This window comes from Seriola aureovittata, chromosome 17 (genome assembly GCF_021018895.1).
Source record: "Seriola aureovittata isolate HTS-2021-v1 ecotype China chromosome 17, ASM2101889v1, whole genome shotgun sequence".
Taxonomy (NCBI): Eukaryota; Metazoa; Chordata; class Actinopteri; order Carangiformes; family Carangidae; genus Seriola; species Seriola aureovittata.
Window position 1 is genome coordinate 6,913,332 of NC_079380.1, and position 25,582 is coordinate 6,938,913.

Genomic DNA, 25,582 nt, shown 5'->3' on the forward strand with positions numbered 1-25,582 from the left:
CTACGTCGACCTGAAGAGGTGCCGTACCCCACAACCCCCTTGGTTGCTCAGCAACCTCTCGGGGTTGGTGGAGATAAGGCCTGTGTGACAGACAAGTAGCCCTATCGGTCAGGGACACCTTGAGACAGGGATATCCCAGCCCTAGTTTGTCTGCTCCGCCCTCTCAGTATGAACTGGGTTCAAGTGTGGACAGGGACCTAAAGGAGAACCTGTGCGGACCTGAAACTCATCATGTCTGGGGGCACATGGGGGGTAAAGAGGGTACGGAAGGGTGAAATGTACAGTATCAGGGGGCAACATCTTACTGCGTCATGTAGTTTATGTGCTGGGGATTCCCTCATGATGTGTGTGTGGGGGGGGGGGGTTCCTTTCCCCTTGATCATCTAGAGGAAAGTGATGTGATAAACTCATTAAACTTTTTTTCACTTCAGCCCTGAAGCTCACTTGGTTTGTCTCTAGTGCATGTGGCATGGTCGCAACAGGGTGAGACATCTCGTCCAGCTGAGTGGAGCTGGATGCTGGTGGCCCAGCCCATGCTGATGACAGATATTGACACGGGGCTGCAGGGCAGACTGGTGACAGAGGAAAACATCAGAGGTTAATAAAACAAAACAAATTGAACAAAGAAATCTGGTTATCAATACTGTTGTCTGAGTTCACAGGCCCTGCAATGGGGCTTTGATTAATCCTTGTACAAATGTGAGCACCATTTTTATGAGGCTGTACTGAGACCTTCCCAAAACATGTGAAGAACTGTCAAGGTGGCCACTAAGTCTTTAAGCTTATGGCATTTAATTGTTTTTGTTTTGTTGCTTCTCCAGAAAGTTATTTCAATTCCGTAGATTTTAGGAACTAACATGAGAATGATTTTTTTTTCTAATGCAGTGAGCAGATACATTTCTTGTATACCTTAAATCACAGTTTGGTAGCAACAAAAAATGACTGAGCAGAAACCAAAAAATCCAGAACACTGTTGATCACTTGAACTCAGTTAATTGCTAATTAATAAAGAGAGCAAAAATTCCCACCAGCTTTGGGAGCAGAATCACTTCTCAAAGTGACCTTTGATTCTTTGCAACAGCTGATAGTGAGGAATATCCAAGCTCTTTTCTGACAGATATCAGTGCAGCATATTCTACATTAGACCAGTGGTTACTCACTCTTGGGGTTCAGGAGGTAGAGCGGGCCCTCGGCCCTTGGCCCCCATGTCCATGTGTTAAAGCAATACAGTCTGCACCCCATGTTGCTCCCAATGGGCAGGCCAGTGCCTTGAATGGCAACTCTGCTGCCACTGTTGCGTGTATGAATGGGTGAACGTGAGGCAGATTGCAAATTGCTTTGTCCTTTAAGGTAGAAAAAAGCACTATATACAGTACACAGACTATTTATCATTTCTCAGCATGGGCCTCAATAAATTACATCTACTGTTAAGCCAAAATTAAACACTATCTGTGGACATGAGTTATGAGCAGTTCAACCCTCTCAGGCTGTTTAACTAGATTTTTTTAAGGCCTGAAGACTTGAAAGTATAAAGTGTTTCATAAGGAACAAAACAAAACGAGAGAAAGGTCAGACTGAAATAAATACAACAATTACAACATAACTGTTATTAGGTATCCCTTGAATCATCTTATGACTCCTCAAATATATCCCCTGAGGACATCCTGGTTGGAGGCCACAGTTGGGGAGAACAGTATTCTGGGTTGGCCTAAAGGATGTTGTACCACAAAACTGGAACCCAAGAAAACACACATGAGTCAGTGTGATCTGTTTTGTCAAAATCTAACATAGCTTCAAAGACAGGCATGAGCAGGACAGACAGTAGCACATGTATGATGATCCCTGAAGGCTGTGGCTCTCACAGACAACAGCCTCCACTCTGTCAGTGAAATCAAACACTATGTTATTGATAAGTGGTTTCAGCCTGCACTTTCAACAAGGCCACATGACTCAGTGAGACATCATGACTTGCTGCATGGATGAATCAATTTGTGTCTGCACATACACGTGCGTCTGTTGTTAAATGCATGTAGAAATGGAGATTTTGTGGAAGTCATGTGAACTCTGAAAACAATTCCACAAAACAAAGGAACCTTTCCTCATCTCTGGTAGATGTTAGTTGTGGGGTCAAACTATACTTTTCCATTTTGTCGTCTAACCTCCAATCTATGTGATTTGAGTTTTAGTCCCCATGAGCTACACAATGAGCCTGAGATGCTGACACTAACATGACTGACATGTTAATGTTGTTTGCTTAAAAGCTTTAAGTACATGTTGATTTTAGGAACAATGCACAGTGCTTACCGTTCAAATAAAGTGCCATCAGTGTCATCACATTCTACCCAAAAAATATTCATGCAGTATATCACATCATCTGTTAAATTATTGATTAAATTTCAACAGATGGTTTGTAAGTGTGGCTATGCGTGAAGAACGTCACAGTAAAATGTTTAAACCAAAAAAAAAAAAAAAACAGCCTAAGAGTCATGCTACATGGTAGTGGTTCCGTAAGACCGTACTGGTAATGTCCTCATGCTAACATGCTCACAATGACCGTGTTAACATGGTGATGTTTAGCAGCTGCAGTGTTTACCATGTACAGCTGAGGCTCTTAGGAATGTCATTAGTTTTACAGAGATGTATAAAACATGTATTTGATCATCAACCAAAACATTGGACAAAATAAAATTTTGACCTGAGGGTGAAAAGTGTTTATCAGAGTTGTTTGAATTTCTCTTGAAGGCACCATGACACAAATTATATCATGTCAATAGAAATCAAAAATCTCAACATGCTCCACATGCTCAACTGCTGCAATCCCGCCATAGTAACAGTTATCACACAAAGAAATTACATACATACACCCCACAGTGAGAGACAGTGGGCCCCTGCTAAAAACAGTGTGGCACAGGACTGTTATCACCAGTGGTGGAAGCTATCTGCCGTGTCCATGTGTCGCAACATACAGTGTAGAGACACTCCCAGTCTCCATATAGCATCTTCATAAGCTTTAGTGTTAACACATTATTTGGGGGAATTTAAAGATAGTAGACTGAAATAAAGACGGTTCCGAACTCTGTTTTGCACAGTGCAAGATTAGAAATAAATGTGTAGAATGACAAAGCATATAATCAACAGAATACCGCATAACAACCCAGTTTAGAAGGATATAACATAAAAGCACCTATATATGAAGCACAAGACATGTGGACAGAGTGTGATTTGGACTTTTACCCAAGTTGGTAAGAACCTGCAACAACAAGAAGATAAGAGATGAGAGGGAAATCTAATTGGCTGAAATACATAATGACATATAAGCCAGTGTTTGTAGCTGATAATGCTGTGGAGTCATCTAAAATGTCAGTCGACCAATCACAAACCACCAAATTCACGTGGCAACGGTATCAATAAAAACTACTCAACCATTCACTGGATGTTTTCATGTTTAGTCGTCTTATAACATTGAATCAAAGTAGATCTATTTAGGCTTTTTCTCACAGAGAAAATAACTTTTAACGTCAAAGTGATCTAAATTCATTAAAAAATATAAAACATCAAATACTTGTTTGCTTAAGTATTCCCCCTCTTACTAATAGGATATGCCTAAATCATCACTGGTGCAGCCAGTTGGTCACATACTTAGTTAAATGGAGATCAGTTGTGTGCAGTCTATTGATTTAAAAGTAAATATAGCCATAACTGGAAGGTAAGACTTCAATACTCTTTAAAGGCACTGGACATTTTCAAACCGCTTACTGGAGGACTGAGTGTAAGGCAGCACACATCGGCTCTATCAGCATTACAACAACCAGGCTGCTGTGAGTTATCACTGAGAGCCAGAGCCAGAGCCAGCACCAAAGACCCACCTAGTTGTAGTGTAACACACCAAACCACACAATGTACCATCCATTAACAAGTAGTAAATGCAGTGTGGGTCATTCCTACTTCATTGCAGCGAAACAGAAAAGTCAGTTTAACCACTATTACAATTCTTTAAGTCAGAATGCTAATACATGTTTATTCTTCATAGACCGGCTGTGATCATATTTTATTTATAATGACATTTATATAATTTCAGTGATGAGATACTAGTGATTCTCACTTTGTATGTGCAATTCCTGAATCTGATTTGTGTGCTCAATGGTCTCTGACCATATACCTAGAGATGTTTCAGCATGTTCTCAGTTGAGAAAAAGCAAAATTACAACAATTTCGAGAGGTTAGTAATGCTTGCAGCATGTATTTGCAATATGAATTGAAACTACAGCACATACTACAAACTCCCCCAAAAATCTTATAACTTTAACTACATAAAACCAATTGACAGAACAACAGAATGCAAAAACAGCCTCAATAGTTGTAGCAGTTTTTTCAGACCACTACATATTCATCTCTTCATTTGAATTCTCTCTGTTCTTGAGTTCAGTGTGGCACCCTCCTCTTTCTGAGCTGGGGGATGCCCAGAGCCAAAAAGCAAAAATGTGACTCTTTCTTGAATTTGGCGCCCCTTAGTGTGAACAGTGAGGCAAGATCCTGCATGACTGTGACTAAATGATACGTTTTTTTTGGTCTGCTCATCATGATAAAGTTCAGCTGCAACCCTTATTTACTCTGTTCTGTAACACTGAAAAGTCATCAAGTGTTTGTTTTTTGTTGGTGTTTCTCCAGCAGTTAATTAGAGTTTTAGTTAAAGATTATATAACAAATTACGGAACAACAGGACTTCAAAGTTTCTCATTTTATTGTCTGAAGTGTCAGTATGTTATGTGTGGAACTTAAATAACTGCCAACACAACAAACAGAAAAACCTGTCTAACCTGTACTACTAATTAGTTGCTAGTTGCTGGTAAACATTACCAAGAGACACATCATGTCAACAGTGCATAATACCCAAAAGAGCAGCTGTGACTCACAATAGCACACCATTACCACACCCACTTAGGAATTTGAAGAAAATACAGTGGTGTTGTTAAACCAGGTAAGAGCTTGGGCAAAGAGTGTAATATTGTACCTTTTGTGTCTGTATGCAACTGTGAGGTAATCATGCATATAGTTTATACAGTGTGTTGAAAACAGGAAAAGACTCTGTGGTGTCATGAAAAAGTGACAAACGAGCAATTAAACAACCATTACCTTTATTCAAAGTCTACAGTTTGGACATCTGAGTTAACAAAGCAAAATGATTAGTGGAAAATGAGCTGACATCAAATCAGAGTGAGCTGACAGACCAGTGGGTGGTGGTCTTCAGAAGCACTGCCGATGGTTGCTCTAGTACAAGTACCAGTTCAAACAACAGAGGAGCTTAAAACCAGAGTCAGACCACACACTCGGCAGAGCTCAGCTGCTCCAAACTATTACAATCACTCATTTAGATGTTTTAACATATTCCAGTTTGAAATGCATAAAGATAGAAAACTATTGTAATCTTAATGTTTCTTTACCTACCACAAATTCTGACATTGTTTAGCACTCCAAGTGTTTGAAATAATTACGAATGCTCATACAAATGCTATAATAACAGGTTATTCAGCATAAACCGGAATTGAGGCAGATATCAAGAGTCTCCCTTTGTGATTAAAATATATGTGCAATTCCTTTGTACTGTCCTTGCATTCACTGAAAAGTGGTAATTGCATCTGAGATCAATAAACTAAAACAACTAAGACATAGAACAAAAAATAAAACAACAATTAGGCAATCAGGCTGTAGGAAAATAAAAGTGAGCTCCCTCCAACTCAAACCCCTCTGCGACATCTTCTCCCCGTCTCTGCTCCTATAAGGAGGGAATTCCAGGAAAGGATTCATCATACCACAACCCTTATTACTTTAGGCCACAGTAATCATTAACAGCCTGGAGCACCACTATGGGAGCGGAGAGAGGAGCCAGACAGCAGAGCAGAGTTTGGTGATATGCATCAGAGAAAGTAGCTAGTGGTCGTAGTGCATCTCTGTTGGATTTGTTCTACCCCAGTCTGTTTTAATAAGGTTGGGGTAAACCAGAGGTGGCATTTGGCAGTTTACAGTTGCACTGGCCTGTCTCGATGCTGCTGATGTTAGAGCAGGACGGAGGGAGGTTTACATGATGACGCATGGTGCGCGGCTTTTGGTGATCTTCTGCACAGGTTTCCCATCTTGGGCACTCTGGACTGCATTCATGACCTGTAGCAGGAAACAGACCAACACAAATCAGAGACTGTTATTGCTGTGGTTTGTATTTTATGGGTATGGGTATAAGTCTATGTTACTCACATCATCCTCATAAGGGAAGCCACCAGTCTCAAGCTTGGAGAAGACCAGCTGCCCATTGATTTCAATCTCGAAGCTGCCTGAGGTACAAAATAAAAGGAGATAAGATTAGATTTCTGGGGTGATCTTTGATCCAGAAATAAATGGCTTCACATAAAGGTCAGACCAGACATACAAATCCTGGATCCAAGTTGAATTATTGCCTCATTGAGTTAAAATAATACTTACCCTGTCTTCCCACGACGCCTGAAACATCCGCTTCGGGAAACTCACCCTTGACAACAGAGGCGAGATCCCGATAGCGGGGCTCGTAACCTCATCCACCACTGTAGGAAAAACAAACACATTTAACATTTAGCAGTCATTGTGTTTCTGAAGCTACAACCAGTGCTGCCCAGTCACCTAAGCTTATCTTAGCTGTGAGCTAATGATGCTAATGCTGGCTAATCTACAGTGATAACCTCCTTTAAAATGAGGCCTATGGGACGAACACAGACACAAGTTGGCTGGAAACTCAACAAAAAGCAAATGAATGTAATAAAACCATATAAGTACCAGTATTCCACTATAATTTTCACCCCCATCGCTGCTGTTGCTCAGGCTTCGTCACAGGCTCCGGGCTCGGTTAAGTGTATGGTGCGTTTGCTGCTTGTATAACGCTGAGCCGGAGAGCGGGGCGGAGTTTAAAGCGTACCACATCAGTCACACCAGCTGACATTTACTCACACCGAAACCAAAGATAAAGTGCAGGCACAAATACCTTAAACTGTTTTACATTTCCTGGAGCAAATTGTCGTTGGTGACACACAGAGGACAGAGGCTTTCTGTAGCTGTCTAACATGAATAGTAATAGTACTGTCACAGCCTCTGACCTAGAGGCTAACAACAAGCAGGGAGACACACGGAACCCAGGCACACTTCACCACTAATTTAATTAACATTGTTGCTATCCATGTTGGCTCCAATAATGTGAGGATAAAGCAGTTATAAATCAAAGCTTAACAAATCTGGCCCATACATTAGCCACATGCTTTTTTTTCTCCCAGTATACACAGACTCTGGCCTATATACAGCACGACTGTCAGATGCCACTTCCACATCTGGATCAGTTCTGGCTCACACACAGAAAATCTTCTGTCTGTCAGACAATAACAGCTGGAATCTGCCCAGATGTGGAAGTATATGGGCAGGACTCTGGCCAAGGACCCAGGAATATGTTGGGCCAGAAGTTTCATTTTGCAGACGTTTGAGTTTGCCAGAGAGATGTGTTTACATCAAGTTATTTCCAGTCAGGGAAATACTCAGTGGGCTGACTTTCAGATTGACAGCCAAGTCTAAAAAGGAGAGACATCCTCCCTCCCACACTGTATTACTCACAATTTCCCTAAATAAATGAAGCACAAAAGTCTAATGATCATTCCTATCACTTGTGGTGAAGTGACTACCACCAAGCGTTCACAGGCCACCAAAATGTTCTATTAAAGAGATTTCTTATTCCAATAAACTCATTATCTACTAGTAGCTCTACAAATTGGCCAATTACTGAAAACTCAACAAGATCCTTAAATTTAGTTTTTATAAATGTCAGATCATTATCTACTGAAGCCTAATGATAAATGATTTCATTCTTCAGCATAATATGGAAATATCAGATATATTTATGGGAAAGACAAACATAGCTTAAACCAAATATTTTCTTATGATTAAACACCAGCAAATAGCCTCCCCACCTGAGTATACCAATGTCCATGTTGCTCTGCTGCTGAAAAAGGTGGGTGTCTTGCCTTAGTCTACAAGTCTATTTCTGATTTAACCTTCAAACAGGATGTTGCTTTTAACTGTTTTGAGGCTCTTGTATAAAAAACCATCTCAATCAGCTACGAATGACTTTGTCCAGGGCAACAGACTCCACCTTGTGGTGCTATTGGTGCCTCATTCCAGATGTTGTGGATCTGGATCATTGTCCTCCAAGATTCCCAGCCTCCTCCTTGTCTTTTTCTTGCTCTGTGTGTTTTTTTCCTTCCTATACATGTGCATGATTATGAAAGAAATGCATTTAATAGTAAAGGTCCCCAGCTATATAAAATATAACAAAATGTGCCTTAGAAAAACAGTCATGTGTAAGCTGATATAGTTACGTATTAGTGGCAATACTGCAATATAAAAATACTCTATAACAAGTAAAAGTCCTGCATTAAAGTATCCAAATTAAAATAGTACAGAAAGTGTTTTATTGTTTTATGTTACATTGAGAATAGTCTGTCAGTGTTTTTACAAAATAAACTGTCTCTATCTGTCTATCTGTGCGTGCGTGTGTGTGTGGTAAATGATAAATGCCTCACACACTCTTTGTGTTTTTCTTCAGAGTGGACTGTTGACCTGCTGTTGAGAGGTGTGGTTCTTACTGTCCACTGCATGTGTTTCTGATTACTCATTACAGACAACCTTCAGACTCATAAACACATAAAACACAAACTACTGCTATCATTCCTTCAGTAGAAAACTTTCTGCTCAAAGAACAAGGAAACACGGACGTGACATGAAGACACAATGTTTATTTTAAAATCGACCAACTTTTAGACAAACACAGAACGTGAGATGGCGACCAGTGAGCTGTCACCGTGTAAGTTTTAATTTCTGATGACCTATAATAACCTCATTACACCCATGATTATGTCTTACTTTTCACTTTTAAAGACACTGTTATGAAAACCCAAATGATCACTTAGTAATAGGAGTCCTCAGTGTCATAATTTTAAATGTCTTAATATTTTTTTACTTTAATTTGGCAATTTTTGTGCATTGTAGTTTTATTGATCAGCCTGTAATTCATTGTCAAATCATTCTTTCAAGTGTGATATGTTTTAAGGATTTAATAATGTTATATTAGATTTTGTTTAATATGTTTAAAATAGAATCTGTTGGGCCTATCATTTACATTTCTCAGGGCTATGACTTTTCTATTTTCATTGTTAAATTATGTGTTGATTATTTTCTCAATTAGTTGTTTAACTGTTTTGTTAATAAATTGTCAGACGATAGTAAAGAAAAGGCCATTAATTAAAGTCAATCTGATATATATATATATATATATATATATATATACATAGAAAACCCAAAGATCCTCAAATTACTTTCATATAAGACCAAGAAAATATTTACATTTCAGAAAGTGGAACAAGTGAAGTTTTGCTTTGAAATTCTTAAGTGATGAATCAATCAGCACAGGTTTCATATTAAAATTCAAACATATTCAATGTGCTATCATAATAAACAAAGAGAACCAAATATTCACATTTAAGAAGCTGAAGCTTGAGCGGTTTTGCCGTTTTTGCTTTAAGATTATTTAATCAATGGATTATTAACAAATTGCTTAATGTTCTGTCAAAGACATTTAAACTCAAACATATTCAGTTTACTATCATAAAAGACAAAAAACACTAGAAAATATTTACATTTAAAGAGCTGACACCAGTGATTTCTTTCTTAAAGATTGAATAAAACATGGATTATCAACACTGTGGCCAATTACATTGACTAATGGATTAATTGAGTAAATGTTTCAGGGTTACATTTTGTTCATTGTTTGCTCATGGTATGAATGCACTTTGATCTGTCCCTGCTCAAATGAGAATGTATCAACCCATTTGAACAAGGAATTTGATTTTAGGTGATGTAGCTTTAATATTAACCTTCTCATCCTTGTGTCCTCTTTTCCTAATTGTGACCTGATGTATTTCTCTTCTTTAGGGGGTGGCTGGTGCACATCACAGTTAAAGATCGTCCTTCTTGGTGGCAGAAACTCTGGAAAGAGCTCTTTGGGAAACTTACTCCTGGGAAAAGAGGAGTTTGTCACCAAAGAGAGGACCTCCTGCTCCCGGAGGCTGGGCATGGTGGCGGGACGGTGGCTCACCGTGGTGGACACTCCCGGCTGGTGGTGCGACTTCAGCGCTCAGGACACATCCGAGCTGGTGAAGAGAGAGATCATGAGTAGCGTCTCTCTATGCTCACCAGGCCCACATGTATTTTTGATCACGGTCAAGGCGAGCTCGGCCTTCTCAGAGAAGCGTCGGCAGGCTGTGGAGGAGCACGTGGCCCTGCTGGGTGAGACGGTGTGGAGTCACTGCATGGTTGTCTTCACCTCTGCTGACAGGTCCAAACACACAGGAGCAGAGGAGCATGTACAAACAGAGGGAAAGGCTGTCCGCTGGCTCAGGGAGAAGTGCAGTCAGAGGTGTCACAGTGTTGTCCTGAGCGATGATCCTGAAATCACAGAGCTGCTCGAGAAGATACAGAAACTTGTCACAGAAAATGGAAACAGAGTGTTTGAAATGCAGGAAAACATTTTACAAGCGACTGCAGAGGAGAAGAGACGAGCGGAGGAGAGAGCTCAGCAGAGGTTTCTGAGGATGAAAAAACACAGAGCTCTCATGCAAGGTGAGATAATTATCATTTTTTAAATGTTTTGCTTCACAAAGACATTTTGTCTCAAACACTGCTGAGTTCTACAATGTCTTTAGATGTTCACTTGATGCTCTTTTCTTTGTTCAGCCATAATTTGCTTTGCTGTTAATGCAAATTCCAGTAGTTACATTTATTTTATTCATACTGTAGCTACATGGAAGTAAAAGATATGCTACGGGCTAAAAATGTATATACAGCTAGTAGGCTCCTCATCAAATCATCATGCTACATAGAAAATATATTGAATGTAAGTCGGAATAAACACTGAAGCAACTTGAAAAAACCTCCCTTTGCTCTGTATTTCCACATTGATTCTTTCAGAGAGGTTGCGACCCATTACCAATATCAGGATTGTGTTGGTGGGAGCAAAGGGTTCTGGGAAGACTTCAGCACTGAATACAATCCTGGGCAGAGACAGCACCCAGCCACTCAGGAGAACAGCTCAGTGTCAGGTTGGAGAAGGAGTGGTGTTTGGGAGACAGCTGACTGTGGTGGACACTCCAGGCTGGTGGATGAACTACTTCCGTGAGGAGAGTACCATCTTTGACCAGAGGGAGCTGGTGGTCAGTTTGTCTTGCTGTCCTCCAGGGCCTCATGTCTTCCTGCTGGTGATCCGTGTGGACAGAGCCTTTACAGAAACCTACAGGAGAGCAGCGCAGCAGCACCTCCAGCTGATCAGTGAGCACATCTGGGGTCGTGTCATCGTGCTGTTTGGTTTCGGGGACTGGCTGGGAGGCACGACCACTGAGCAGTACATAGAGAGCGTGGGAGAGCCTCTGCGGTGGCTCTGTGAAAGATGCGGCAACAGGTATCACATCCTGAACAATAAAACTAAAGGAGATGGATTTCAAGTCAGAGATCTGATTGGTAAGATTGAAGAAATGTTGACTGGGGGCAACAGTTACCAATATTATGAAATAGAGAGGAATGTGATGGAACAGCTGGAGGTGAAGATGAGAGGAGAGAAGGAGAGAGCCAAGGAGAGACTGATGAAGAAGGAGAAACAAAGGCAGATGGCGAGGTCTCAGCTGGGTGAGTTAACCACATTTAAAAGCGATAAGCACTGTCAGCATGACGCTGTTTCACTTATTTAATAAACAATATTTAATTTAACTGATCAGATGTTCTTTTCTGTTTGGATTTGAGGACACAGTTCAACTGGACAAAGTTTGTTTGCCATGTTTCTAATAGAGCTGTCAAACTTCTTTCCAACAGAGAAGCTCAACCCTCTTCCAGAAATGAGGATAGTGCTTGTTGGTGGCAGGAGAACAGGCAAAAGCTCATGTGGAAACACCATCCTGAGCAGAGAGTGCTTCGACACTGACAGCCAAACCACTTCCTGCACTGAAAAACGAGGCAAAATCAGCAGCAAGATGGTTACAGTGCTAGACACACCAGGGTGCTTCTCTGTGACCTCTGACCTCTTCATGGCTCCTTCATCCTGTGCTATCCTTCTAGTTGTTAACATGAGCTCCTCATTCAAAGATACCCACAGGGAAGACTTGGAGAAACAGCTGGAGGCAGGAGGAGGCCAGATGTGGAGAAGAGCTGTGGTCCTGTTCAGCTACGGCGACTGGCTGGGCGACACGAGCATCGAGCAGCGCATCGAGAGTGAAGGCGAGCCGCTGCGGACGCTTGTTGAGAAGTGTGGCAACAGATATCATGTCCTGGACAATAAACACCGGGGGGATGGGGCTCAGGTTAATGAGCTGATTGAACTGATGGAGGAGATGCTGGTTGAAGACAGGCTGGCTCTTCACAGAGGTGACCGTATGTGGAAGCGTGTCTCTGCAGCACAAGAGCAGGAGCCAGACGCAGCGATTCTGTGTAAGAAGGATCTAAATGTGTCCTGTGACTGTGAGTAAACCTAAACTGCTTGTTTTAGAGAAGTGGTTCCAGAGATGGGATTTCCCCAAGGTCACAGGACAAGTCTGAGGGGTCATGAGACAATTCAGAAACAAAACCCCTTTAGTTTTATTGTTAATTACATTTATTTTTCTGAATTTTCTCTAATATTTTATTTTATTTCCTGAGAATTACTGGATCATCTCTTAAGACCACTATCAAAACAATCGCTTATCAAATGACTTGCAATACACATGTGATCAATGACCAAGGATCACAAGAAGATATTACTTCATTTTGAGAGGTCACAAGCCAGAAAGGTTGGGAAATAGTGTCAGAGCATCTGTTTCCTATTGCAGCTCTAAAATTCAGATACAATATAGACACCAAAAGACAAACTCATCGTTTCACTTAACATGATAATGATGTATTTGGAAATATTTCTTTTTTTCTTTTTTATCATGATTTTAAAGAGTCTTATGTTTGTATATATATATATATATTTCTATATATTTGTTGAAGTGAGATATTCAAAAATTAATTTTGTTATCTTATGCTAATTAAAACAGAAGAGAGACAGAGAAGATAATAAATAAATAAAATAAAAATATAGAATAAATCAAATATAATAAATCAGGTGTAAAATCACTGCAGTCTGTATGAAAATATTTCTGTAAATTTCTATAATAATGTGATATTATTCCTGAAAACAAACCGTTAATCCTGCAGATATTTCTGAAAATATCTCTGTTAAAGTTCTCAAATATTCGGATAATTTTCCTGTTAATCTGCTAAAATATTACTGAAAATATTTTTATAACAAATTATAATAACTTTAAAAAAACAAATAAATGATAAATACCAATTATATACAATCATAAATAACTAAATAAAGTGAAAAAAATAGAAAGAGTCCATTTCTGATGCAGCGTTTGAGGTTTTTATTGTGTTTCCACAGACACACGCGCACGCACTTATATTCACTTGTGTAATGTACCTCATGTCGTCCGAGCTCAGATTAGATCCGACGCCTCAGGGTTGAAGAGGCCTGGGCCAGCTTCAGCTCTCTCAACTCTCAGACTTTGACCCTGACTCACCTGCAGCAGGTGGGGCTCAGCTAACAGAGGAGGACACTTTGGGCCTCGTGTACCAAAGCCTTGCGTAGAATTCATACTGAAACGTGGCGTACGCACGAAATTGGAAAGATGCGTACGCACCAAAAAATTCACACGTCTGAAACCGTGCACGCGCAGGATTCTACGCACATTTTCATACAGAATTATTTTTCACGAACTTAATTCACGTTCTCTTGATTGAAATGAGTCAAAAATATTTACAGCAGGAAGTTTTCTTTTTTCCCCCCTTTTTTTTTTCACAGCCATGCTCGTTTCAATAGACTCTCACGTGGAATGAAGCAACGCGACACTATGAGACTATCCAATTCTTTTCCAATTTTACACGTTAGTTTATCAACGAAAGTAAATGACCCACACAGACAAACAATATACATATATATGTATTTATATACACACGTGGTGGTGTGCAGACTAGTTTATTATTCTTTACGATTTCACAGTATTATGAATGAATTGTGGTTTATTTGGTAGTTTTTCCTGGTGTGACTAATTTTACTAATTGCATTAGTTCTGTACAGAAATAGAAGGGCACTATCTGATAGCGGCTACCCATGTCGCCCGTATATAAACCCGCCACTGAACATGGGGAGGGATCAAATAAAATCTGGTTCATGGTTCAAACGAGGATTTAACCCTCTTGGTAAAAGAGAAACAGGTTTATATGTTAGGATGGATGGAGGTGGTTGTTTAAGGATAGGCTGGAATTCTTATGGCTCCCATGAAATCACATCACTGTTATTATTTCCTTTACAGCGACTGAATCGGCTTCTTCCACAACACAAACATCACTACACTGTTGTGGAGGTGCAGGTGCTGATGGTCAGATAGTGGCAGCACCAGTAGTAAGAGCAGGAGGACGGACTGCACTCACCACCCTGGACAGAGACAGCTTCGTGTCCATCTTATCATCGATGCTCTCTGGTGAAAGACGACTGAGGTGGACTGCTGCAGGCCAACAGAGATTAACAGTAAATCTGCCCAGCTGGTTCCCTGCTGATGCTCCTCACAGCAGCCTGACACTGAACGGTGAAAGCCAGGTGCGTCTGTTCTCACCCACACATCCAAAAATGCTTTTGATTTTACCTCCAGCACAAAACAGGATGCTCACAGAGGAAAATGTCATGAATGTTCATTCCCTTTGCCATCCTGCCCTGAGAGAACGGACCCTTAGGAAGCTCACTGAGTCAGGAGGCCTGCAGCAGCTGATTGACCAGTGGGGGGACAGCAGCCTGGAGGAGCTGGAAGCATTTATAGACGCATACTTTGAGATGGTGTGGGAACAAACCATTGGGCCATTCCAGCCGACTGAGCCCGACTCTCCTGCCACAGAGCAGGACACCGCGGTCTGGGAGGCTGGAGAGGAGGAAGTGCTCTCATCCATAGACAGAAAACTCTCAAAGCTGGAGCTCCTTGAGGAGATCAGGAGCGATCTGTCTGAGCTGAGGGAGAGTGTGGAGCACAGCTGGAGGATCATACAGGAACTCAGAGACAAGAGTGAACAAGACCCCAATCACACATGTTGATACAAGAGAAATCAAGAATCAAAGATGGAGGAAGTAAGATAGTATAAATTGTTATTTAACTTTACAGTAAGTACATTTACTCAAGTATTTTACTTGAAGTATTTGCAATCTACTTGAGTAGCCTATTTTCATTCTCTGCCGCTTGTTACTTCTAATCATCAGGTGCATATACTTTTTACTCCACTTCATTTATTTGATAACTGTAGTTTTCTCGCAGATTCGCATTAACACTGCAAAATAGCATGATTTATGATATATTTTATAGGTTAATAAAATAAGATAAAACCTCATTGAACCCTGGTGAGAAATTCACAATGTAGTTAAAACAAGCCCCACACACTGCCAGCTGCAACATTAAAATGATATACACATCAATACATCATTTAACAGTAATATAACATACATTATTATGATTATACTCTTGTACCTTTTGAATGCAGGGTTCTTACTTGTAACAGAATATTTCTGCACTGTGGTTACATTAGTAAAAAAGTCTCAGAACCTCTGTGTAGTTTTGTTATGATATTTCTCCACAAGGGGGCGGTGCTGTATAAGGGTGGGTTTTGCATATTATTGTATCCTTGTGTCCACCGATCCACCACAATACGTTTGTTTTTCTTATACATGTTGAAATAGATTAAGTAAAGTGAGTTTGATGGTTAGTTACTCCATGACTAAACAGTAAAGAATGAAACCAGACTTTGAATTTTCCCCATTTTCTCCAATATGGACCATATACACTAAGGAAAGTTTCCAGAAGTATATGGACACTTAAACATTACACACATATGTGAGGAAATCAGTATTTTTTTTTTTTTTATATTTTTTTTTTGTTGAGATTGCATTAGTTGTTTGTGTGTGACCCAATTCTCAGGCAAAGTTTGAGCTCGTACTAAATGCTGTTTCTAATAATTCTATTATATGAGGAGAAGCAAAACACATTAACACAATGCAGTAAAGCAGAACATCGAAAACAGCCTCAGCACAACCCTGGCATACTTTTAACAGCAATTAGAAATGAGATTATGTGAAGAGTATATGGACACCCGAACATTACACCCATTCGTCTTGTTAAATATGTCATTCCAAAACTGTGGGCATTAATCTGCTGCTGAAACAGTCTCCACTCATGTGGGAAGGTTTTCAAACCTGACTGCAGGGATTTGCTCCCATTTAGTCACAAGAGCATTAGTGCGATTAGCATTAGGCCTGGCTCTCAATCGGCGTTGCAGTTCATCCAAAAGTTTCATCCCAATGGGGTTTGAGGTCCTGGCTCTGTGCAAGTCAGTCAAGTGAGAAAACCATTTCTTTTTTTGACATCCCTGCAGGAAAGGCATGAAAGTAAAAAGCTAAAAGAGTGGAAGGCTAGAGGCCGGTCCATAATTATTCAAAGACCATAAATGTGGTGTGGCATCTTACATAGAGGTTTATCCTCAGCTCAAAATATTGGTAAGTGTCTGTCATATATGATAAATTATTAATATACAGAGATCTTTAAAAGGTTTAGCTGGTACAGTATTTCAAGTGAGAGCCTCAAAATCCGTGAAAACAGAGACTCATTACATGAATTTGCAAACACAGTGTCTGTAGAAGTAACCGAGGATGAGGAACTTAAAAATATGGAGACAGAGGTTATGATCTCATGGAGATCGTCATGTGCAACCCAAGATCGGGTCACAAGTGTCTGACCTCACATTTAGGGTGTCAAAATACCATGTATTGTAATAGTCAAAACACAGCTTTTAGAGGGAATCTGTACAGTCGTACAAGAAGGGAGACACAGGATCAAAAAAAGAAAAAACTTTTTTTATGTTAAAATAGATCACTGTCACCTGTTTACTGCTTGGGTGTAGAAAATAGAGATAGAAAGTAAACTGAAGAATATACACAGAAACTAACTATGGTGTGGATAATTGTTTCTCTGTTAACTCACTCACCTTATATCAAATGATTCCCTACAGCCTGGCAGCTTCTTGCACACTTGATAGATTGATATTAACTGCATTCAGGAGAACTCACATGTGTGCTTTTTCCAGTCTACAGCCAAATACTCTCACCTCCAGGAATCTGACAGAGGTTAAAAACAGGAAGTCAATGAAGCCATTTTCTTTGTAGAGAAAATAGAGAATCTGTGTTTCTTCCATTCAAAGCCTTTTCTTCTCCAGGATTTATCAAGGGCTTTCAAGTGAGTCACACACACACAGACACATAATGCTGCAGAATTCAAAGGCTAATAGCAATATGGCTGAGTAAACACTGTGACAGTCCACTGCTGTCAAGGCCAATCTTTAAGTCCCCACAAAAAAGATTTTTCTGATGTAGGTAAAGTTGCTTGATCAAGTTTCCTGTTCTGGATGTGAAAACTGTGATATATCTGAAATTTGAAAGCATCAATTTTCTATTTTTAGCTATGTCTGTGCTCTGCTCTGATGTGTTCATTCCTCACAAGAAACATCATTGTGTGTCCATCTCTTTTATTAAAGCTGCATTGAGCAACTGCACGTCAGTGACTCCACATGGCGGTGAGAGATAACTGCTTGAAAAATTCAAACCTCAATAACCAGATATCATGTAAAGGTGATGTCAGTGAATTGAACCAAGCTTTACACTTTTGATTTAGCTGAATGAAAAAATACTCATGGGAATGCAAAAATATTACATAGAAAGTTCAACTTTCTAAGTCAAACATAATAAGATACTGAGTCATAAGTATATCTCAACATTTTGGTCAAACTGAGATAGATAGATACTAGGTTCAAATTAAGATATAATAAGAAAAAGTTTGCTAGCAGGTGCTAGCATCTCTATAAGGCACTGAACACACAGCTGTGTTTTGAGCTGAATGCTAACATTAGCATGCTAACACGCTCACAGTAACAGTTGGTAGTGTCTCCAAAAGTTTACATTTTGACTCAGAAAGTCATCATTTTGACAAAGTATCTCTTAATTCTGAGATACTGAGAGTATCTTTATTAAAAATGCAGAGAAACTTTATTTATTTCGGATCTGATACCCTTCTCAACTGTGTGACTGATAGGACAGGCAGATTTGAATGAAATTTGTTTTCTCCGCTTCGTCTGCAGGTGAAATTTTCTTTTCATGGCTCTTATCATCCACAGCGTTGTTTTACTCTGAGAGATAACCCTGGTGTAAAGCTCCCAAAATGCAGTTATAACTGTGGTAGAAAAATCTTAAATGTGGGGATACGGGAAAGGCATGGAAACATTTCGGGGATGGAGTTACTGAGAGCATAATAGCAAAGGAGTGATTTGTAGGCAATCATGGTTTATTCATCTCTGTCAGTCTTCATCCAGAGGCTTTCTCTTCTTGCATTATACCTCTTTGAATATCATTACTCCTTCACCCCCCCTGTCTTATCATCTATCTTCCTTTGTTGTCAACATGTTATTCCTCCACTCTATTCTCCTGCTGCTCATTTTCCCTCTGCCCATTTTCTCTTTCCTATCTCACCACGTCTTTTTCTCTCTGCTGTCCCATGCTTTCTGCAGTTCTTCATCCCACGGTCTCCCCTCCTTCTATCAAATCAAGTCGTGAGTGCTCAGCCCTCCCCTCTCATTAAAAGAGTTCTGCAGCCCAGGAGGAAGCGCAGGAGAAATGGATCTCCCCTCTCTCTCTCTGTCATGGAGGCTGTTCAGGAGACAATTCTGAGCCCACATCCATCTCCATTAGCGAGACAGCGCAGCGACCGGCACGACCCCCCACCCGCCACCCTGTATCACGTTTCACTGCCTGCTATTTTTCCAGGTGGAAAAAGAAAGCCAGGCAGAGAGATGGGCAGGGGCTGGGAACAGCGATGGAGAATAAGGAAGAAGGGGATGATTTAGATCATCCATCCTCCACTTCCCTTCATGCTCTGATACGATGAAGTCCCTGCGGGGCAATGTCTGGGACACGGTACAGTGTTGACCAGTGCACCTCAGCAGGAGGGCTGAACTTGTCTACCCTTCCCGGCCCATAAAGAAAGTCTGCATCATGAACTCCCAACCTCACAGTGATACCGATTTCACGTACAGATTTTGGCTAAAATTGAGGATACAGTACAGAAACAGCTGTATCAGATGATAAGGCCAATCCACCTGAAACAAATCAAGTCAACTCTCATTCAAAGGACAGCTCTGTTATGAGTACTTCACTGATCTAGTTTTGCACTTCAATAACAGTGACTCATCAGACTCATGATTGACAGTTAAAAAAAGGATCAAAATCGAGCTTGGAACCAGAGATACTGTCTTGTCTGTTTTAATTCCACAGATTCTCCTTCTTTAAAACAGGGTTCTTACATTAACCACAATGCAACTTGACCACTGACACTTAATTTGGAGATTCGGATATGTTAGGCTACTAGCGGCTGATGTTGCCTCGAGCTGTTAGCCTCACTGCTTTCTAACTCCTCGCCCTTGTATGTTCAGATCTTCACACAGCTCCCTCTGGAACCTCTAACGGCTTTTTACAGATGTGTTTCACATATGCAGCAGTACTCTGTACCTGTAAACAGACTTTGATGTGTATCATTGGAGTTTCCTGTTAACCTTTTGGGCCAAGTCGGAGCCAAGTCTAAAGTCAAGTGTGAAGTGTGAGGGCAAGGACATTCATCCAACAACTGTTTTTTCTACACAGCTGAGACCAAGTCCTAGCAGTGCACAGGACTAATAATGTTGCAGTATTTTACCAGGTCAACACATAATCCTTGAATGATTTGGCTATTAAATCTGAAGTCAAGTCATAGAGTGAACTCTAAGTCTTAAAGCATCACTCTGTGACTTTATGCAGCAATTGGCTTGGTGTATAGAGTGCAGAATTTGAATTTCTCTCCCAAGGTCCCTTTTTTTTTTCAATCTTTACACACATAGGCTACTTCTCACACTTTTCATGTGTAGTGTGCAACACCATGAATGCCTGTAAAAGAGACTTTCCAAAAGTGTGTGTTATCCCTGTTTGTATGATTCATTGCATCATGGCATCTCTCCTTCTTTCACCCTGTCTTCGACTATGGTCGACACCATGGACTACACACACTTTTAACTCTAGATATGTTCAGACAACATTTTGTATGACCTCTTTTTTGTGATTTAAATGTGACTGTATACTTAAATCTCAGCTATACAGCTCTGGTCCTCATTTTCCAATATCTAGGTATTAATGTGAGTGCTACAATAAGTGGTGTCATTTAAGGACAATAACTGTTAAGCTCTTTATTTCATTCAGTTCATTTAACTCAAAACCAAACCAAGCCAAACATTCGGTTGAAAGATGTAGCTACACGAAGCCTACCTATTGCTGTCTTATTCATTTTTACTGTCTCAGGATTTCATCAGGTCAGACCTTGTGACTTAAATGTTTTTGCTTTTAAATTTCAAGTCAGGTGCCTTGGGATTGATAAAGGTTTTGGAGGAGCTGGAGAATGGAGCTAGGCAGAAAGATGTCTGGGCTCACTTGTGATGGAGAATGAACGAACAGATTGATGGATGGAAATCAAGTCAAGTCTTTATTATTGAGGTCTCAAGTAGGTCCAGTCCCAATGCAGCCAAGTCCAAATCAAGTGCTTATTTATGTCCGACTGAAGTTCAAGTTTCAGCCTTGATTCCAAACCATTATCCATCAAGGAAGCACAGGGTATTAATGCAAGAGCTTCTGACCTCATTGAGACAGCATTACAACGTCATGTTTTAGCTGTGGGAACAATTTCACTTGAATGGTTCAAGAATAGTCTGAATAAGTCCAGACTTCGAGTGTGGAGGTGATGGAGGATTGCATGTCAGAAGTAAATGAGGTACATTTGGCTTTACTGCCACCTGGCCTGGACCAGAACAACTCCACACACACAAACACACACTCTCAGGACTCCCCTCTTCCATCTTCTCAAATTCATGTCTGTCATTGCGCCCCATCAGGATATGCCGGGTCAGGGAAAACCTCAAGGGCAAAGTTCAGGAAACAATTAAGGGAAATAACTGCACACTAGTGGCCCGAATTACAGCTCTATTTTGAATATGTGTCTGTTTCTCAGAAGGTCCCACTCGTTAAATCATTAACCCCACGACTGGAGACCACAAAAGAGGAAAAGCAACACAGTTGTATGTGAAAAATTTAGACAGCATCTGCTTCACAAGTGGCTATTACAAGAACTATTACAGAGAAGGATGAGAGGAGAGTCCCCTGTAAATCAATGGAGGCTTACTGGGTTTGTGGTTTGACCCTGAAGTCCATTTCACCTTCAGACATTTCGCTCCCAACGACAGCCAACGAGGCAGAATGCTTTCACAGCGTTTTATCACTGCAATATGTCAGTAGCACTTAAATAAGATATATATCATAGAGAATCTAAACATCTACACTCTTCCAGCATAACCACTCAGGATTGCACCACAACAGCTCAGCATGAATTGCTGTGGAAATGTGGTTTCAACTTAAACACATATGAGAACATTTAATTGAATGGTTTTCTTTTAACTCTCAGTGTGTTTTCCCAACCAGGAAACCTTAGTCAAGAGGTGAAAAGATGAACTGAGATCAGATCTTTAGCCAAGCTAGCAGTGTGGCTCCAATGATGGCAATGACCGAAATATCTCAACAACTACTGGATGGATTGCTGTGAATTTTTGTACAGACATTCATGGTCCCCGGAGGATAAAGCTTAATGACTTTGGTCATTGAACTTTTCCTGTAAGCACCACCATGAGGTTGACGATGGGATGCATTACCATGATATTTTGCACACTCATGATTCCCTGTGGATAAAGTGTAATAACTTTGATGATCTTCTGACTTTACATCGAGCAGAATATCAGACTTTGACAAAACAGAGCAAAACTAATGACATTCCTGTCAACCTCAGCTATACCTTATGTGTAGAGCTAATTAGCAAATGTTGGCATGCTAACAAGCTAAAGTAAGGTGTTGGTGGGGTTTTCTGAATATCAGAGTCAGAAATCCAACTTCACAGGGCGTTCCAGTAGAAATTTTCCAACATGAAAATTGGAAATTCCAGCTCCCCAGCTTAATCTGAACACACAGTAAGTACAGCCTCACAGAGCTGGTAGCATGGCTGTAGACTCTGTCTTGTTTCAACTTTCAGTGTGTTTTAAGGAGCGTTTCCCAGCCTGGAGGCCCAGTTCAAAGAGTTGATAAATTAATTCAGGTTGAATTTTTCTCTAACCTATATAATACACTGTTTTATCTCTTCAAGTACCTAAATGAACGAATCTCATGAGTGACAGTCGCTTTATGGTTGAAGTACATTAGATCGTAACTACAAACTGAGAAATCGTAAGGAGTTTCATTGCTTCATTTCAAGGTGTTACAAAGCAAAAAGGTTGGGAACCACTGGTTTAGAAGTTATAGGTTTAGTGCACATTTGATTATTTGCTGTATCACATTAACATACTAATAGTTATTTTATACATGGCAAGAGCCATGAATTTTGGCGTTGATACAATCTTTAACATTATATTTGGATGACTGACTTCAATTGTCTGTAGCTATATGATACTGCAGGCAACGGTCTTCTTCCCGAGGTAGAGAATGTATGGTTGAATGGAGGAGCCTGAGCTCTGTGGCTCGAATGACAACAACATTAAAAGGGATGTAAAGAGGTTATTGGGATGCCAGGTGTGTAACGGGAGATCTATGGTGGCACTTGCTGCAAAACAAGATAATGGAATAAACAAGAACAGGAAAGAAAAGCAGTCGAATGAATACAGATTTCATGTTAGAATGATAGTAAATGTATTCATAAAATGCATAGATTCATATATATGCGCACACAAACACATGCATGCATATACAAACACACGCACGCATGCACGCACACACACACACACACAAACACTGTGATGGTTTATTTTGTCTCTGTGTAGAGGATTTCCAGGACATTAGCAGCAGGCCATGCACGCCGGTTGAGTGAGCATGACCGGCCCCCACAAGGTTACGGCCTTTGATCACCACCAATGAGACGAAAAGCACGATGGTATGGAAAATCAACACGACTGCACACCAAACAAACACATACACAGATGCACACAAACATCTCTCAATGCCATGCAGCAATAACATCAAATGCACACATCGTGTAGATTCACATGCACAAAAAAAGTGATTAAGCACCTGTATAAAAGCTTTTATCACTCAATATTATTTAACAGTATTGAGCTGGTTGTGGAAGTCCAGAGCTCAGGAAGATCACATTCTGGAAGTAATGGATGCTTGGAGGAAGGTAGAGGAAGAGGATCAGGTTATCTAAGATTGCTATTCAATACAATCCAACCAGCTAATTGTATTACTCCTCTCTCTATGCCCGGCTGTCAATACTCATCCTCGGGTTGCACTCAGTCAACAGCTCACCTTTTACTACCATCCCCTTTCTCCTGTTCTTTGCTCTTAACACCTCTTTTCATTTGTTTCGATTTATCTCCTGGCCTCTCCTGCATCCTTCTTTTGTCCACATTGTTTTTTCTCTCCTTCCAGGTGCTCAAGAAGTCAAGCATCTGTGGCCTTGATGATCCCAGGATGCTCAAGTAGACCAAAGGAAGACAAACATTAAGACGTTAATGACGTTATGCCTGCATGACACAAAATGTGTGCAAGGCAAGAGAAATGCCAGTGTCTTCGCCTGCAGGGGTATTTTTCAGATGTTTTTTTGCTTCTATTTGTGCAAACAACCAGGATATAATTGCAGTTCTCACATTTGAATATATTTGAATCATTATTTGTGCATCACAACAGTAACCCTATTTATCCACTGAGGTGCTTGATGCACTCTCGAAGAGCAGGGAACAGTGCCTCGATAGACAAGATTTAAAATCACGCCATCAATATTCCATCACCATCACCTTAAGTGAAGCAGCTCATCCATTTGGCTGATTATAGTGGTTAGCTGAAGCGTCACCATGAAGAGGACGGAGAAAAGCAGGTAAGAAAGCAGATAAGAGCTACTTCTCTTGATTACAGTGGCTCATAAATGGTTTTATCGGAGGCAGTGCTACACTTCACTCCAGGGAGGGAGAGTCTGTCTTATTTTATAAAGGATGCTCTCCAAACAATCTTATAAATGTGACTTTATTGTCATTTTCTAGAGCAACAAAATGATTATATTATGATAGACGATAACAAATTGGACAATTATACAATAAAACTTGACTGTTACATTTGAATTACTCCTTATGGATAAATAAAAGGTGAGAACATAAAGAGAGTAGAATCAAGAGGTCATATTTCCCTATTAAAGCATCATTCAGTGGGAGTAGTAGGAGGAGGTTGGGTTGGTGGAGGTGTGCTGAAACTATTATGAGGCTTCATCTGTTTGAGCCGGTCGAATCAAGTGGGCATCACGTAAAGTTAAAGTGTGTTTGGTTCAAAATGACCTCTTTTGTTTCTCCAGACTGTGTTTCATTGCTTTCATCGAGTTCACAAAGACATACTGAGGATCCACTTGATTTGGCTTTTGCTCAACTTTGGATCAGTTTTTGTACAGAACAAAGTGTTTCCGCCATCTCTTACATTAGAATCACTTTATTGAATTTTGAGATATTTTTATGGCCAGCATGAACACGAGCAGTGATTACAGTGACCTTTGACTCTATTAATATAGACTTGGAAGTTAGACTTGGAAAAATGCAAACCTGTTCTTTACCGGGAACAACTGTATTGCAGTGACATCCAGTTGGACTTGACAGTACACGACAAGGAATTATTAAACTATTGAGTGATAAATGGTCAGTTCACACGTCACAAAAGACAAATTTATCCATGTATCTCTAGTGGTGTAGTGGTGGATGTAATTTCTGTTTTATCTACTCAGGTTTTGGTATATCTAGCTAGCTACTCACCCCAATATAATTTGATAAAAAAGTGAATGAATGAATGAATGATGAAGACCAGACCTTTAAGTTTATTTCCTGCCAATGAGCTGAAATAATTTCACTTTTTCCCCATTGAAAAACAATATGTGTCAATTATTGACCTGGATCAAATGTAATTTTTCTGACATTGATTGAATGATCTGTTTATTTCTAACTTCTGACTTGTTTCTAAAGCTGCAGTGGAAACATCTGAACTATGTCACCTTTCCCCCTTGTGCCAAGAAAAATGATTTCAAAACTAAACAATAAAATTAAATGATTGGTTAAAATGGAAATTTTTTGCAGTGAGTGTGTCAGTAAAACGACTTGTATACACTTTCCTGAGCATCACCTGAGTAAATTCTACCTGTCTTTCAGCTTCCGGGTACATCAGGGTCATGTGTTCTGAGGGGGTCACATGTTTTACAACCTGCAGCTTTGGTGCTGCTGCCTCCCCACGCAGTGACAGCAGGGGATCCAAGGGCGAATATGGAAGTGAACACGCTCCGAC

The 25,582-nt window shown here is 40.3% G+C and overlaps 2 protein-coding genes across 2 annotated transcripts; one reads left to right on the plus strand and one right to left on the minus strand.

The window, feature by feature from the left end:
• Positions 1–5,118: 5,118 nt before the first annotated feature.
• LOC130185135 (migration and invasion enhancer 1-like) lies at positions 5,119–6,957 on the minus strand. Its single transcript, XM_056401429.1, has 4 exons — positions 6,802–6,957; positions 6,475–6,572; positions 6,250–6,326; positions 5,119–6,159 (listed from the first exon to the last, which is right to left on the minus strand). The coding sequence occupies exons 1-4, from the start codon at positions 6,828–6,830 to the stop codon at positions 6,076–6,078; spliced, it is 288 nt and encodes a 95-aa protein (XP_056257404.1). The 5' UTR covers positions 6,831–6,957; the 3' UTR covers positions 5,119–6,075.
• Positions 6,958–9,408: 2,451 nt separating this feature from the next.
• si:ch211-214j24.15 (GTPase IMAP family member 8) lies at positions 9,409–16,079 on the plus strand. Its single transcript, XM_056401885.1, has 4 exons — positions 9,409–10,683; positions 11,032–11,742; positions 11,926–12,567; positions 14,445–16,079. The coding sequence occupies exons 1-4, from the start codon at positions 9,978–9,980 to the stop codon at positions 15,212–15,214; spliced, it is 2,829 nt and encodes a 942-aa protein (XP_056257860.1). The 5' UTR covers positions 9,409–9,977; the 3' UTR covers positions 15,215–16,079.
• The last annotated feature ends 9,503 nt before the right edge of the window (positions 16,080–25,582 follow it).